The following is a 16,352-nucleotide window of genomic DNA, read 5'->3' as shown; positions in this document are numbered from 1 at the left end:
AGGAATCATCCATGTGCCTCTGTGAACAAGGCCTGGTGTGGGACTAGGGGATGCCAAATTCTTCCATGCCTCTCCTCCCCCGCCATGAGTGCCACACTCACGCATCCCTTTTAGTTTCTTCCTTTTAAGTAAACCATATTTTGTTACTGTTCCATCCCTGGTGTTTTGCCTATGCTGTGGATGTACCACATGTGACTGCACTGTTAGCACATCCCTAGGATTGGCCCTGTCTGAGAGCAAAATTTGGCCATTTGTCTTTAAAATATGACAGAAATGTGAAATAATTGTTGTATTTCATGTTTTAGACATTTTATTGGAACCGATTTTGTAGCATGTTTTCCTGCCTCATTTGTGGTGGTGACTCTTTCCTGCATCTTTTAGCGGAATATGATATCTGTGCTATGATGTATTCTATTATATTCAACTAGTTCATTTTTTATGGGAATAACTCACAAGAAATTCATAGAAAGTGCGTGTTGGACTGGGATGTACACCTGCCACTCCAATATGCATAGAAAAGGCACCCTCCATGATATGAAAGCCTTTTGACTAGTTCTGTACATTTATGCATGCTTTTAATCAAACTATTTCTTTTCCAACTAGTTCATTTGTGATTGAAAGGCAGCCCTGCATGCCCACCCATCCCCAGAGGCCAATGGTACTTAAAACCTTAATACAGTTCACTGTTAAACTAAGGTAAGTAAAGGAAGACTAGCGGTAATTCTTTTATTTACATATTACATTATATCCTGGGAGAGCCAATGTTTAACACATTGGGCCAAATCCCGATGACTACACTCAAGCAGAGATCCTATTGCCTTCAATGAGAATTTTCTTGAGTAAGGACATACATACACTGTGGTCCAAATTCTGCCACCTACAACTGTACATGGAGTAAGATACTGCTCAACGTGAGTGAAAGTAGCAGCTTCTCACTGTGAGTAAAGACTTCAGATGTTTGCCAGGTCACATTTTTAAAAAAATCCTTTATTGGATTCTTGCTTTAATGACATTACTAACAAAATAAGGCACAAAAACAAAGTGAATAATAATATATCACATCACACAAGCCATCTCTGCAGTACTTTCAAGGCTACTCTTGCCCACAAGCAAGGTAAATTACTGCATTTTTGGAGGCTCGTGTCTTCAACAGCTCAGAGCCTGAATTTGCTCCCCACTGGCTCCTTGTCTACTCTGAAAATAGGACTGGATGGTGGGAGGGACGGAGGGAACAGAAGGGACGAGGGTACAAGAACCCCCATACTTACTATCCACTTGATGTCTCTCACAACACAGCTGCAAGTCTTATGCAGTAACACTTTGCCTGTGCCATCCTAACTTTTCTCATATGCCAGCACTTATAATGAAGAGAGAGGCACTTGCCACCTTATCTCCCTCAACTTAAGCTTGGGACCCTGCAAATCATGATACAGCTCTGGATACTTGGTCTGGTTTTCTTTAAAATGGGATTTTAGAGACCTTTGACTAGGGAACTACCAGCCTTTATTCTATAATGACATATAACTTTACTATATAAAAGGGACAAGTCCTAGTTCTGATTGTTCAGTTTTACACTTTTTTATTTCCCAGGCTGCTAATTAAATTGCCAGAGCTGAACTACCAGATCAGAGTGAAAGCAACTATTGACAAGTAAGTGACCACATTATACAGCTAGGGCTCACCGTCTGTGTTGCTGCTTTAGGTGATTTTAAAGTTGTTGTGTTTTTAAAATATAAGACCTATTTGAATGTTAAGGAGGTTTATTAGAGTCAATAACTGCTGAAAGATTTTCTTATGTTTAAAAAAAAGCTTAATTTTTACTTGATTTTTTAAAATTCGAGACAGCAATTCCAATGAAGATTTGTAACAGGAGCTGTGTGAAACACAGTGGTTTTGGCTGGCAGCAGCAGCATATTCATGCAAACCATTTTTCAGCTTTGAGTCCTGTGGGATTGTGCCCCTTGAGTTCTACATTTATACCAATCAAAAAAAAATAAAGGGAACGTGTAACAGTGCGATGACTCACCGGCGTGGCGCCTCCTACTGGCTGTCCAGGGAATTAGCTCTTTTCCAGCTCCGGAGCACCCTCTGCCGGAGGATGTCTCACTTGCTGCTGGCTCCCCGTGTCCCTCCCAGACCCCGGTGCCCTTTGCCCAGGGGTTCTGCCCACCACAGTACCCCCTCACGCTGGGTCTCCCCTCCCAGGGGAACCCCCAACCCTCTAAACCCACCTTGCTTCAGTGGCTACTGCCAGTCATCATCTAGCCCCCCGCTCCCTGGGGCCGACTGCAGTCTGTAAACCACTCATCATCGGCAAGGGGGTTAGGACCTGCTGCCTTTGCCTATCTCTGGGCTGCCCCTCTGCAGCCCCAGTGTACCCTTTTGTAGGCCCTTAACAAGACCTGCAGCCTGGAGTTTTACTAGGTTGGAGCTCCCCAGCTCCCTCTGCTCTTCCGCAGCACTGCACCACCCTAGGTATCCTGCTCAGCTACCAGGCAGCCAGGTCCTTCTCTCTCAGGAGCTAGAGAGAGAGTTCTTTGAGCTCCTGCCTCACAGCCCTTTTATAGGGCCAGCTGTGGCCTGATTGGGCCTGGCCCTAGCTATGGCTGCTTCCCCAATCAGCCTAGGCTTTTCCTTCAGCCCTAGCCCTCACCAGGGCTGCTTTTAACCCCTGTTCCTCAGGAGTGGGGCAAGCGCCCCACTACAAAACGTCAACCAGTTTTGCCGAGTTTTGGGTGGAAACCATAAGTTAGCCCAGGTTCACTAAAAGGTTCTCATACCCAAGTGAATGTAGGTTGTGTAATGAAAGCCAAAGTGCATCTGTCTTTTCAGTGCCCCTATACTTTTGATGAAATCAGGCTGCGTTAATTTGTAATCACAAAACAAATAACTACTAAGGTCCGGCTCCTTGAAGAGAATGGGAGTTTCAGGTTTCTCACTGGCTGTTCTCAGCAGAACCTTAGGCCCTAGCAACATTTCAACTTCTAATTGAATGATTCTAACTTGTAATTAGTTAATAGCATAGCTAGCTCTAAAAGCTAATTTATCTCAAAACACCACACAGGCCCAGATCCTGCTAATATTTACATACCTGCTTAACTTCACTTCTGTGAGTAGTTCCATTGATTTCAATTGGACTACTCAGGGTAGTAAAGTTAAGCATGTTCTTGGAGGACTGGTGCTATAGTTAGTAACTATGGAAGCTCAGAGTGTTCCACCCCCGCCAGAGACTGAGCTTTGCACATGGCTGTCTTCCTGTAAGTGGTTCCTCCCATCTTTTTTCCCATTTTTCTTTTTTACAGTGTGAACAGGACACCCAAACTGATTTGGTTAGTCCTCTTCCTTCCCAGGTGTCTGTGCAGCAGGACATTGCTCTACATGCTGATGCTGTGTGCATGTTCTCCAGGCATTCTGTGCCCTGCTGTACAGATGCCTGTATTTTCCCAGAATGCATTGATGCAAACAGTTAGGCAGAGTGGTAGCTTTGAATATGCACATATGGTTCCGATGGCAGAAAAAAGGCTGTGGGGGCACAAAGTGAATCATATTACTTATAACTTGCCATGTCTGACTGATTACAGAACAAAAGTCACAGCTGGATTTGTAATATGGATGAACCTTTAGAGGCCAAGGCATAATTTAATCTGCTCTTTTTAAAAAGGCGCTATTTAGTTTGAATGCATACTATATATATATATGTATACACACACACACACACTGGGTTACAGGATATATTTTCTCTTTCTTTTTTTTTTTTTTTTTTAAAGGAATGTATCAACTGTAAGGTAAGGCTATAAAAGTTTGAGACTTCTTAATTTATCCCACATTATTTTATCTGCCATTGTGTACATTGTTATAATGTGTTTTCTAGTAATCGCAGATTTGTTCTATGTGGCACTCATGTCAAAGCTATGAATATGGATGAATCTGCAAATGGAAGTCTGTCTGTAGAATTTAGACATTTGGTAAGTTTGCCAGGTACTGTTCTTGTCATGTGACATTGGTAAAGCAATCACAGATTTTTTTTTTTAACCTGAACAAGGAAAACTGTATCATTCCTACAGCTGTCTGTCTCTCTCTCTGCTTCACTATAGAGCTTCTGCCTAGAACCTTTCACAGCCCCAACATGCCCCACTTTTTGCTGCAGTTTTAAAGAAACAGCACACATAGCCTCATAGTACTTGCTTTTACCCTCTTTATCAAATATGTGCTATACAATGCTCACTGTTAATACTCTACACAAGATTAGGTACCATGTACTTTCTGCTCTACAAACCAATCTCCCTCCCATCCCCTCTGTGTCCAGTGGCTCTAGATTTTTCATCTGACTTCATATGATTTGTAGCTTTCGCATTTCCATATTTGCTACTGATAATTATTTTGGATATTTTCTCAAATGAACAAATGAGCTGACCAAGTAGACAAACATTAAATAAAGGAAAAGGGGTGTTTGAAATATATTGAATGAAAAATTTTCCCATCAAAAATGGAGTTTTGTCAAAATCAACATTAATTCTGGGTCGCTCATGTCCCTATTCTCCTGATTGGTCCTGCTGCCTGACTGGACTACATCTCCAATGATATGTTGTGGTCTCTTTCTGTGGCTTAATCACTGTGGGGCATCGTAGAAGTTCTGCAGGAAAGGAGTCTGCAATTAGAACGCAAGGCTTCACTTTTTGCATTCTTGTTTAGTTTTTTTTTTATTATGAACTTAGCTTTATTGACATATTAGGAGTTAATTGTGTATTTAAAAAACTTCTTTAAAATAATCACTCACTGAATAGATTTATCAAGAAACACCATCAGAGCCTTAATTATAGGTATTCAATGTAAATGGTGTACTTATCACAAGATTACCTAGTGCCATTAATTTATGGCAAGGCAGATTTTGATTCCACCAGCCATGAAGGCCTGGTCTACACTGGGGGGGGGGGGAGGGGAATTGATCTAAGATACGCAACTTCAGCTACGAGAATAGCGTAGCTGAAATCGATATATCTTAGATCGACTTAGAATCACTTACTTCGCGTCCTCGCGGCGCAGGATCGACGGCTGCCATTCCCCCGTCGACTCCGCTTCCGCCTCTCCCCGTGGTGGAGTTCCGGAGTCAACGGCAGAGCGATCGGGGATCGATTTGTCACGTCTACACTAGACGCGATAAATTGATCCCCGATCGATCGATCACTACCCGCCGATCCGGCGGGTAGTGTAGACATACTATTTTGAGATCCCTGAAGAAATCATATGTTAGTTTCTGAAGGATGCACAGCACAAATAGACCATCACTATACAACCATAGTAGTAAAACCACTGTAGCGAATACTGCTGCTAAATATTTCCATCTATAAACTTCCTGAATATAGATTTTAATTTCCATTTTACAGCAACCCAAAGAAATGAAATCGAGTGCTGGAAGCAAAGGAAATGAGGTATAAAGTTTTTTAGTTTTGGAATATGTTTTTTTAGGACTTTCAAATAAAAAGTATTTTAGAATGCATTTCCACTGATCTCATTTGTAGGCATGTTAGCTTTTGAAATAAACACAGTCATGATAAACTGAACAGTAGACAGTCGTAATATAATAAAAATACATGAGAACTTTTCAGAAATAAGTTTCTTAGAAGTTTGAATTAAAAAGCCTCAGTTTTATACAACAAAAACGGTTGGATTAGACAGCAGGATATCTGTATCCAAATGCGTGTGTTTCTTCTTAAGGAGTATTCTTTTAAATTGGGCCCCAACATTTACATTTTGTAAAAACAAAGTTTTATGAAATCCAGAACAAGAGAAATGTTTCCACAGACTTTTTTTTTTATTATGTCCAGTAAGAACAGTTCATTAAATAAGTAAACTAAGAGCCAAATTCACAACTGGAATAAGGGTGTAATTGTATTTAAGTCAATGGAGTTGTGCCTTCTTCAATCAGCTTTGAATTTGGTCCTGCTTTGGTAATATTTATCAGAAGCTGGTCTTAGTGCGCCCCCTTGTGGTTAGATTATAATATAAAACTTCAGATTTACAGAATAACTAACACACACTGTGGACTATCCATGCCCTCTGACATTTGGGAGACTTGTGTACACTTCAGCTTTGTAAAGTGAACAGATGTTGTGAGTGACTGCATCCTAGAAGAGTCTAAAAGTATGCTTCTCCTATATACCCCAAAGAAAAATTTACATAACCTCAAAATAGGCATTGTCTTGCTCTCTAAAAAACACACTTTTAAATAGATACCATTAATATTGGTGTAGGGACATCAGTATGAATTAGTATTTCGAGTAAGTTTGCTATTTGTTTAAGATCAGACTGAAACAAAAATTAGAAACCTACACATGAATGTTCGTACGGCTTTAACTGTACCAGTACCAGTATAATTAAAGTGGTATAACCCTCTAGTGTGGATGCAGCTATACCAGTTTAAAAATGGTATGGAGTATTCCTGTCTGGGAAGAGGAAAAGCTATACTGGTCTACAGTCAGGAGCGCCTCCAGCTTTTTTGCCGCCCTAGGCAGCCGCGGTCGCCGCTCCCCAAATGTTAGTGCCCTAGGCGACTGCCTAGGTCGCCTAATGGGTTGTGCTGGCCCTGTCTACAGTACCTTTCTACCAGTTTAACTGCATCCACGTTAGGTGTTATACTAGTATATCTTTAAAAAAAAAAAACACAACACATTCCTAAAAGACAGTTATAAGAGTACAAAAACTGCGTATAGACCAGGCCTTCGTAATAGAGTTTATGTGCAAAATAAGAAAAGATCAGCATGGATGGTTTAAACAAACAAAAAGAAACCACAACCCAAAACCAAGCAGGACACATTTTTGCACACACATCTGTATTCTTGACTGGAACAATTCACCAGTTGAATAGTAAAACTGAAACTCAGGGTCTGATTCTCTGTTGCTCTGCACCTTGTGAAGTGAATTTGCACTAGGGTAAATGAGTGCAAAGTGGGTGTAAAATGCTACTGCCCTGCCCTCAGTTTGTGCACCTCTTGTTAAGTTTGGATTTAGTAACAGATGCAGTGTGCTTATCTTAGTTGTCGATGAGTCTTTCCTATTAAATCCAAAATCATCCAAGGCTAAATGCTCCCCTTTATGCAGCACAGTGGGAAGCAAAAGAGCACTGATGGCATGAAGAAAAGTTGAGGCCTATGCAGATGGGACAGGTAGTGAGAGAGTATATTCCTCCAACAGATCACATCCTCCCCGAGAATTTCTTGGTGCCAAGTGTCCCCACTCAAAACTAGTATCAGGAACCCCAAGTGTTCAAAATGTATGCATCAGGCCCCCAAAGAATGTTATGAGATTGTTTAAAAATCATGAGACTTTAAACAATTAGTGTTTGGGGTTTTTTTATTTGCCTTCTAGTTCATTAGCCTTTTAGGTTTTACATTTTCCAAATTCTCTCTATATCCAGGAAGGTTAACAATATTAATTTAAAGAAAACCCACAAAAAGTAAAGGGAGATTCTCACATAACCACAGGTCTCCAGGAAATGGGACTTTAAGTTAAAAAAATAAGACAAGATTCACAATAAAATTATGAGCGTTGGCACCAGTGTGAGGGATATGGGCTGGATGGAAGAGAGGGGCCGGGAAAAGGCTGTACTTTGTGTACCATTCTTTTTGTTAAATGGGATAATATCCAGAATGCAGTTACAGCGACTCTGAGCAGCTACATATCCTCTGATCATCCTTCTCCACCATCAGAGGGAGTCACAGCCATGCTGCCAGCATGTGGGGAAGCCAGTGGCAGCAAGAGCCTTTTGTGCTGGGGGAGGACAAGGAACAGCACAGAGACAGAGTGATTCTATGTGAATATCCTTGTGATTTGGCCACTCTGTTACTTTTGTTCTCACTCCTGTGTGTGGCTTATCTGGCCATGCCACAAATTTGCCAGATTTCGCTCTATTGCTGCTTGCCCCCACTTTCTGAGGTTATAGTACAAGCATATTGGTGGCTACTTCTTGTCCTCAAATCTTTTCTGCTGGGTACTTCCATTTGCTGCAGGCAAGAGGAGACTATGACTTTCAGAAGGATTATTGGAGCTATATAGCTAGTTTGGAGTGTTTAAGTAAAACTGCTGGTGGATCCCTGCACGTAGTGACAGATGCCAAACTTCTACCAACTTCTCCCTTTTTATAAGCACAGAACTTGCTCTCCAAGTATGTCTGTGGTTACAGTTTTCAGATCTGCATTTCAAAACACATATGGTCAGTGTTCTAGTCCTGTACGGGGAATTAGAGTTAATCATTTTAGTTAACAGATGGAGACAATTGTCAATGTTCCATGCTGCAACTGGAAAAAAAATATACTGAGGCTCTAGAAATGAATTCAGAAATGAGGTAGCACAAGTATCCTGCTTGGTTGTTATAGCTGTGTTATTTGTGCCACACTGCTGCTGGTCCCAGGTTCTGAAAGAAATGAGAAGGCAAAGGAGTGTAGTAGCTAGAATAGGCAAATAAACTCTCTCCTGAGAGAGGTCAGGTGCTTTTGAAAATCCCACTAGGCAGCTATCTGCATCTTTAGGTGCCTAAATACCTTAAAAATCTGGCCCAGGGCAGAGACAGTTTTTAATTCTGTGCTTGGTTAGTTCTTCCATTCCAGGTAAGTGTCCATGAAAGCCTACTGATCAGAAGGTTCTGCAGCTGTGGTTTATGCCACACTGGGGTGGGGGGGAACTTTTTATTCAAAGCTTAACTTAAAAGGTGAACTGCAAAGCCAGTGAAACTGTGCCTTTCATGGCTTTGGCTGATGCATAAAGTTGACATCATGCATTTGGGTTTTTGTCTCACTTTTGGTTGTAAAAAAAAGTGGCTTTTCCCCATTGAACTTTATACTAGGAATGGCAGGATTTGGTAGTTTCAGGAGGGGAACTTTGACCTGATAGGAGGTGGAAACCTGATCTGCAGCGCCCAACTGTGATTTGCCCTTGCAGACATGTGCAAGGGGAAGCGGAGTCATGGAAGGAGACCTTCCTCATGTGACCTATGCAAAGACAGAGAATTATAAATACTCTCTGTAAGCAGGGATTTCACCTTAACCCCTCCACGGAGCAAATCAACTGAAAAGGATTGAAAAGGAAGCGGGGCTCTAGCACACTAGAGAGCAAGATACACCATCCCTTTGGATGGTACAGAGCAGTGCATGCACCCCCCACCCCCATGAGTGCTGAGCAACCCTGGGAGAGTTTATGCCTGAGGCACAGTCACTCCCTGTACTGCTACTGGTGCAGGAGGGCCTCCATGCAGCTCTTTGTGCAAACTGCACAATCTAGCCCAATATATGGAGGAGCTGTTGGGCAACAGGAAAGCTAATTGAGCGACTGCTCAAGTTTATCCTTCCTGGGATGTTGCATTCCTAGTCCTCCAAAGATAGACAGAATCCTCTGGGAAATCGGAATCTGTTTTACATTGAAATTGTTGATCACGAAAGAAGCTTTTTTTTAAAAAAAAAAGTTTGAGGCCATCTCTAGAACTTGCAAAAAGCACAGTTCCTTTTGTTCATTTTTCACTTCAGTCTTTAAAAGTGCAACAATCCCTTTAACAATGTTTTCTTAGCTTCTTCAGAAAACTGCTGAAGTTTTAGACAGAGTTTAAGGTCAGGGCACTGCCCTTTTTAAAAAAAAAAAAAAAACACCCATGATTTTCCACTGGCTCTGCTTAAACAGTATATTCAACTGGCATATTTTCTTTGAGTGTTGTGTTCTCTGCATGGTTTGGTTGTAGTCAGGCTGCCAAAACCAGTTTTAAGTGCCAACTTTATTCACAGTTTTATAATGTGTTTGCTTCCTCAGGGCCCTCAGATGGTAACTGAAGAGCTACACTCCATCAGCTTTGAAACACAGGTCTCCCTGTATGGTCTGACTATAGATTTGGAGGTGAGTGTTTTCACTGTTTTTATGTGGGGAAGAATAAGTAATTATTTGTCCTCAAGCCAAATTAATACCTATTACTTACAAGAGTTTGAGATAGAAGATGTACAGTACATAGATACATACAGCAACTTTTAAGTCATCTAATTGGCTAACTCTAATTGGCTATGCACACTTCACTTTGGTACAGCATAAATATGATGTTCTGCAGAGAATTTAGTGCACAGTCCTGCCCCCAGTGAAATCAGTGGCAAAATTCCCACTGAGTTCAATAGACACAGGATTGGGATGCCCCATGGAGCAGCACAGCATGCTGCTTTGAGAAGATATGATATGATATATGTCAAGAGAAAGTTTTAGGGGCCCATGATACACATGCCTGCAGGTCTTCCTGATTCACCATTTGTGGGCATCATAGTGTGGCTGACATGAGCCCTGAAGGTCTCCAACAGTTCTAGGGATACCATAGGTCCCCTTCCTCCCAGACAGATGACTGGCTGTTGGCAGCTATACTTTGTGCAGCTTTCATACAGCTGATAAGGCAGCCCCTAGCCACAGCTACAGCCAGCCACCTGGGTCGCTGTGGAGTCCAGCACATATAGCTGAGCTCTGAGACTAACATTCACTGGACATTTGGGGGCCCATTCCTTGGGTTCACAGACCAACCATTAGCCAGCAACAGCACCCCAGCACATTTCTGCCCCTAGGAATATGCCAAAAGACGAATTGGTGATATTGAAACTATTACAGTTTCCAATACTACAAAACTATTATGCTAATTAAAAAAAAAAAACATGCTAGCAGACTAATACATTCCCCAATGAATGCCTTGTATGCAACACTCTGTAACATTCACATACTCTGTCTTCTTCACCAGACAAGTTCTTTGCCTGTAGTGATGATTTCCAATGTCAGTCAGTTACCTAATGCTTGGGCTTCTATTATTTGGTACAACTTGTTGTCAAAGGATTCTCAGGTAGGTCTTCAAATCCCAAATATTAATTTTCTGTATATTTCTAGTTATCCACTTGTCAAAAAAATGTATCAGCAGAAAAAGATTTTTTCCCAGATCTGATACTTCTAGGAAATCTGGCCTTTTTTCCCTGCACACACACTCTATACTACAAATTAGCTGTAATCACATTGATAATAATACGATTAACATTACGTAGAGGATTGAATGGGTCTTTGGATCGAGATATGGTGCCCTTTTTTACCTCCAGATCGTCAGTTCAAATGTAAGATAGTTTTCAGTCAATACTGACCTGTTACCATTTGACTTCCGGTGTTTGGTCTGTATGAAATGACGTATTGGAAGTTTCCAATCTATTTATTATTGATTTGTATTATTAGTGTGCCTAGGAGCCCCAGGCGTGTACCAGGACCCCACTCTGGTAGGCATCCTACATAGTTCTTAGTGGACAAATCTCATCATCACAGAGCGAACATTCTCAACTGGCATGTTGGTAGTCTTGGTAAAAAGACCAGTAATGGAATGAGTTTGTAGATTTAATTACCCTTTCACTCTCTTGATGTGGTTTCTCTGCAACAGGACTGAGGCAAATTGAAGGGGTGTACTTGGAAGTCTTGTACTCCTGCTTCTTGCACTGTTCCTAATTTGTGAGTATATGGAACACCTTAGAAGATTGCCTTGTACTAAATACTGTCAACCTACACCATTCACAAACACTAACTTCACTTAAAAAGATTATTCATGCCTGTGATTAATATATACTCACGTTATATATAAAAGAGCTTTCGTTATTCAGATTAATTCATTGCAATACGTAACTCACAGCTTGAATATCAGTCTGTCAAATTGGATACATAAGAGTTTCTGTACTGTATTAAATACAGTTCCCCTCACTTATTTCACAGGAGTTAGTGCTTTTATTAAATTAGAACATTAGTAAGTGGACTGGTACCACCTGCTAGTAGCCCCAACTTCAGGGAGGTTCTCAGTCTGTGGGAGGTTCAGCACAAACTGCTAAGTTAGTCACATCAATTACCTTTACCAGCATTACTTCTGCCACGTTGTGGAATAGCTCTAATAGTAGCTCTGAATGAGAAGCTCCTCTAGTTTTTCAGTCAGGGTTTGGTGGCTGTCTGTAGATGTTGTGAGGAGAGAGAATGCAAGAAAGGATGTGTCAGAATGCCAACAAGAATTGGCAGGCCAAATGACAATCCCCCTAGATATCAATTTTAACCCAAACAAAACTCTTAACCGAAGTCTTTTTAGCACAGTCATTAGTCTGTTTTAGATTAAAGGATTCAAAAAAAAAAAAAAATCAGCCAGGCTATAAAAAGAATTTAACATATTGCTATACAGGGTGTCTAAAGGGTTAGTTAGTAGACTTGGCACACTGAAGTTGTGTTTGCTCCAGATGGAAATTGTCTTCTGAGAACACCTGCTCTTATTGGTCAGCTTTTCAATAGTTAGCATTGTTAGCCTCAGAAGAAAGTGCTGCTATCAAAACTAAGGTGCATCTGACTTCTTCTTTGCAGTTTGAAATGTCTAATATTTCAGAGTGGCTACCAATGTATAAACAAAGCATGAATTCTATTGCAGAACCTGGGTTTCTTTAACAATCCTCCTACTGCCACTCTGAGTCAACTCTTAGAAGTACTGAGCTGGCAGTTTTCATCTTATGTTGGTCGTGGACTCAATTCTGAGCAGCTCAATATGCTGGCAGAGAAACTTATGGGTAAGAACCATAAAACTATGATAGCTGTTCAATTTCCATTTACTTCTAAATATTACACATGACAGGCCACGCTCTGCCCAGTTGCAGGTTAGAGGTCAGAATTTATGCCCCAAATCCCCTCCTCCACCACCACCCCTTTTCCCCCCACATTGTTCACTAGTTCTAAACCAGTTTGTAAACACAGTTTGCCTTCCTCCCCTTTGTGCTCTCATGTGCTATTGCCACAGGTGACATCACTTTTCAGTAACACAGCCACCTCCGCCACTCAGCTCAGCATTGCCAATTGTTTGTTAATACTTTCAAAGTAAAAAAAGTTTGTTTCACCTTATTCATGCCAAAAATTGCCTCAGCTTGTGAACTTTCAGACGGTAAGGCTAAGCAAAAGGGTGTCATAGTTGCAACAAACTATGGTAAGCTTTGTTAAAGAACAGTCAACCTATTATGAAATGAAAGGGCAGTCTTGGTCTGTTTAAAAAAAAATAATAATATACCTTTTATCTTCTGGGTTACTTGTCTTCCGAAGGCAAAGAGAGATCACTCCTGCTCTGCTGATGAAGGAGACGGGGGGTTCTCTATGGGCAGGAAGTGTAATAGTTAAGTCGTAGTAAGCCTTCTAGTAGCAGGATGGACACTTGAAGGTTTCAGCTACCTGTCCTCCTGAAGGGGGATTCAGGCTTTGGAGGAGGCTGGTAGATTTATATATGGTTAAAAGGTGGAGAGGCTGTTCCTTCTAATGTCAGTCAGGTAGATATTGTCAGGTGGATATTGATTGGACTGATTGCCCTTTTTGATGGAGGGAGGGAAGAAAAGATGTTGACAAAACACAGGGGGCTCCTTAGCTAGATTTTAGTTTTGGAGGAGGCTGAGGTGGGGAGGTGTCAGGGTTCCCCCACACACACACTCTGAACTCTGGGGTACAGATGTGGGGGCCAACATGAAAGACACCCTAAGTTTATTTTCTACCAGCTTAGGTTAAAACTTCCCCAAGGCACAAATTCCTTTCCTTGTCCTTGGACGGTATTACTGCCACCACCAAGTGATTTACACAAAAATTCAAGAAAGTGTCACTTGGAATCCCTATCCCCCCAAAATATCCCCCCAAGCCCTTCACCCCCTTTCCTGGGGAGGCTTGAGAATAATATACCAACCAATTGCCTTAGCAATGTGAGCACAGACCAGACCCTTTGTCTTCAGGACACTAAAAATCACTTTATTTATAAAGAAAAAAGTTAAAGAATCACACCTGCAAAATCAGGATGGAAGGTAACTTTACAAGGCAATAAAAAGATTTAAAACACAGCGGATTCCCCTCTGGGCTCAGCTTCACAGTTACAAAAACAGGAATAAAACTACCTCTGTAGCATAGAAAAATTCACAAAACAAAAGATAACCTAATGCATTTCCTTGCTCTATTTACAATTTCTGTGGTTTTAGATGGATTATTCCAGGTATATTTTTAGGAGATGTTGTACCTGCTTGGCTTCTCCCTCCGTCCAGAGAGGGAACAAACAAACAAATTATCCTCCCCCCCCCCGCCCCAGATTTGAAAGTATCCTCTTTCCTCATTGATCCTTCTGGTCAGGTGCCAACTAGATTATTTGAACTGCTTAACCCCTTACAGGTAAGGTGATTCAGTACAGCTGCCAAGGAGGGATTTATGCACCTTTCCCTCTATATTTATGACAGGAGGATACTTCTGAGGTGCAGCAAAAGGGGATTAAGGCAGCTGCTCATGGTTTGGGGAAGGCTGCTGCAGGAGGATTGGGAGGGGAAGGCAATTTGCCTAGGGGAATGAAATCACTTTTTTTAGTGGCTTGTTGTACAGGAGGAGGGAACATCCTGATTAGAGCCATTTTCTGCAGTGAAGTGATGGTGGTGCAGGTTGAAGAGAGGTGCAGTTGTGCATGTCCAATGTGCACATAGTCAACCTCTTCCAGGGCTGGGATCCAGAGCTGCAACCACATTAATAAAATTTGAGGGACGAGACCAGGAGTGAGAATGCAAAAGACCTGCAGCCACAACAAGGGGAATCATAAGTACAGTAGGAAAAAAAACTGAGGGAAGGAAACGTTTGCATTCCCCCAGACATTGTGCCTGTACCTGAATCCTCCTCCTGCAAGATAGTCAGGCTGAAAGATCTCCCCTCCCAGCTCTCACTCCTTCCCCAAACACTTCAAGTGATCTAGCCTGTTACTGGATAAATGTCTGGGACCTGGTGCAATTTCCGGGTGCCATTCCCTGTCTAAACAAGATCTCCCTCCTCTTGTATCTCAGTAATTAGAAGGGAAAAAAATTAGGATGAGGTTGGTTTTATTTCACAGGAGAATCATGACTTCTTATTTAGACATTAAAGATTTGAAACAATACGACTAATAACTACATGTTAAGTGATGTTACTCTAAAGATACTATATTTATTCTCTGCTAGCATTTACAGAAGAGTAAATTAGTAGGGACATATGTATCATAAAAGATTTTCTTATTAGAACTTTGAACAGAAAAGTCTCAGATAAAGTGAAGCCCATGAGCAGCAAACTCAGATAAAAAGTGGAACTCTGTGTTTAAGTTGATATAGAACAGAAGTCCCAAGTTGCTTCAAAGCATTGCTGTAATGTTTAAATTGCAGGTCCACCTATAGAGAAACTTTGCTTGTAGTCATGTTGTTCAGTTAAATGTCATGTACAGTGTAATGCTTTTAATATTCAAATATCACAAATGAACCTATTTCAGGAACTTCAGACAAAGGGACTGATATATTTCTTTTTAAATTTTAGGGCAACAAATTAGTTACAATGATTATCAACTGTCCTGGGCAAAGTTCTGCAAGGTATGATTGTAAAAAAAAAAAAAAAAATTAAAATATTCTTCTTTTTCCTTTGAGTGCCTGCTTGCAGGCTTAATTCTGCCCCATTGACCTCACTGACAGACCTCCCACTTGACATGTCTGAAATCAGGATTGGCCCTATCCTGAGCTGCCCTGTGTCAGGATTTCCAGGCCTAGCACACTTAAATTAAATTCTAAAATGCTACTTCATGGAAAGAAGCAACAAGGACCCTAATGGTTAAATCTGGCTGGGAGGAGTTCATGCCCTAAACCAACGTGGGTCACCCTTTACTCCACAAAATGACCTGTCCTAAAGTTGTTGAAACTGAACTATATTTTAATGGCGATGCAGTTTAAATTGGCACATACAGGCCATCTCTAGAAAATTAATGGCTTGACCATTAGTCAGTAGTTTTGTCTGAATCTTCTTTGACCATTCTAGTTAGCTTACAACTGACTTAAGAAACCATAATCACTGATGGGAGCCAGACCCTAAAATTGTTTTAAAAAGTTAAATTACTCCAAATGCTCATTTGTGAACTAAAACAAAGATACTTCAAGAACTGATTGGCTGTAAATCAATACATCTAAATACTTTGGTCAGAATCAGACAAAAATACTGAGTATGGAAAGTAAATCCAATACATTCATATTAAAGATGCATTATTTAAAATATATTTGTAATATTTGAAGATTCTTGGAAGGAAATAGCTGTGTTCTGTGCTCTCAAGCTGTAGTTTCATAGTGAGGGAGAAATGATATAGACCAGTGTTTCCCAAACTTGGGACACCGCTTGTGTAGGGAAAGCCCCTGGCAGGCCGGGCTGGTTTGTTTACCTGCCGCGTCCGCAGGTCCAGCCAATGCGGCCTCCACTGGCCGCCGTTCGCCGCTCCAGGCCAATGGGGGCTGCTGGAAGCGGCGCGGCCGAGGGACGTACCGGCCACCGCTTCCAGC

The 16,352-nt window shown here is 41.3% G+C and overlaps 1 protein-coding gene across 1 annotated transcript in view; it reads left to right on the top strand.

The window, feature by feature from the left end:
• Positions 1-15,407, top strand: part of STAT4 (signal transducer and activator of transcription 4) — a 52,963-nt gene extending 37,556 nt beyond the window's left edge. The window contains exons 9-16 of the mRNA XM_029910521.1: positions 604-696; positions 1,591-1,650; positions 3,872-3,965; positions 5,385-5,429; positions 9,793-9,876; positions 10,748-10,846; positions 12,440-12,575; positions 15,349-15,407. Of these exons, the coding sequence (XP_029766381.1) occupies positions 604-696; positions 1,591-1,650; positions 3,872-3,965; positions 5,385-5,429; positions 9,793-9,876; positions 10,748-10,846; positions 12,440-12,575; positions 15,349-15,407 (670 nt within the window). The remainder of the gene's footprint in view (positions 1-603; positions 697-1,590; positions 1,651-3,871; positions 3,966-5,384; positions 5,430-9,792; positions 9,877-10,747; positions 10,847-12,439; positions 12,576-15,348) is intronic.
• Positions 15,408-16,352: the final 945 nt, after the last annotated feature.

The sequence above is a fragment of the Terrapene carolina genome, unplaced genomic scaffold (assembly GCF_002925995.2).
Source record: "Terrapene carolina triunguis isolate 2854851 unplaced genomic scaffold, T_m_triunguis-2.0 Scaffold62, whole genome shotgun sequence".
NCBI classification, from domain to species: Eukaryota; Metazoa; Chordata; order Testudines; family Emydidae; genus Terrapene; species Terrapene triunguis.
The sequence above is the reverse complement of the archived record's forward strand: the minus strand, read 5'-3'. Positions and strand labels throughout refer to the sequence as shown.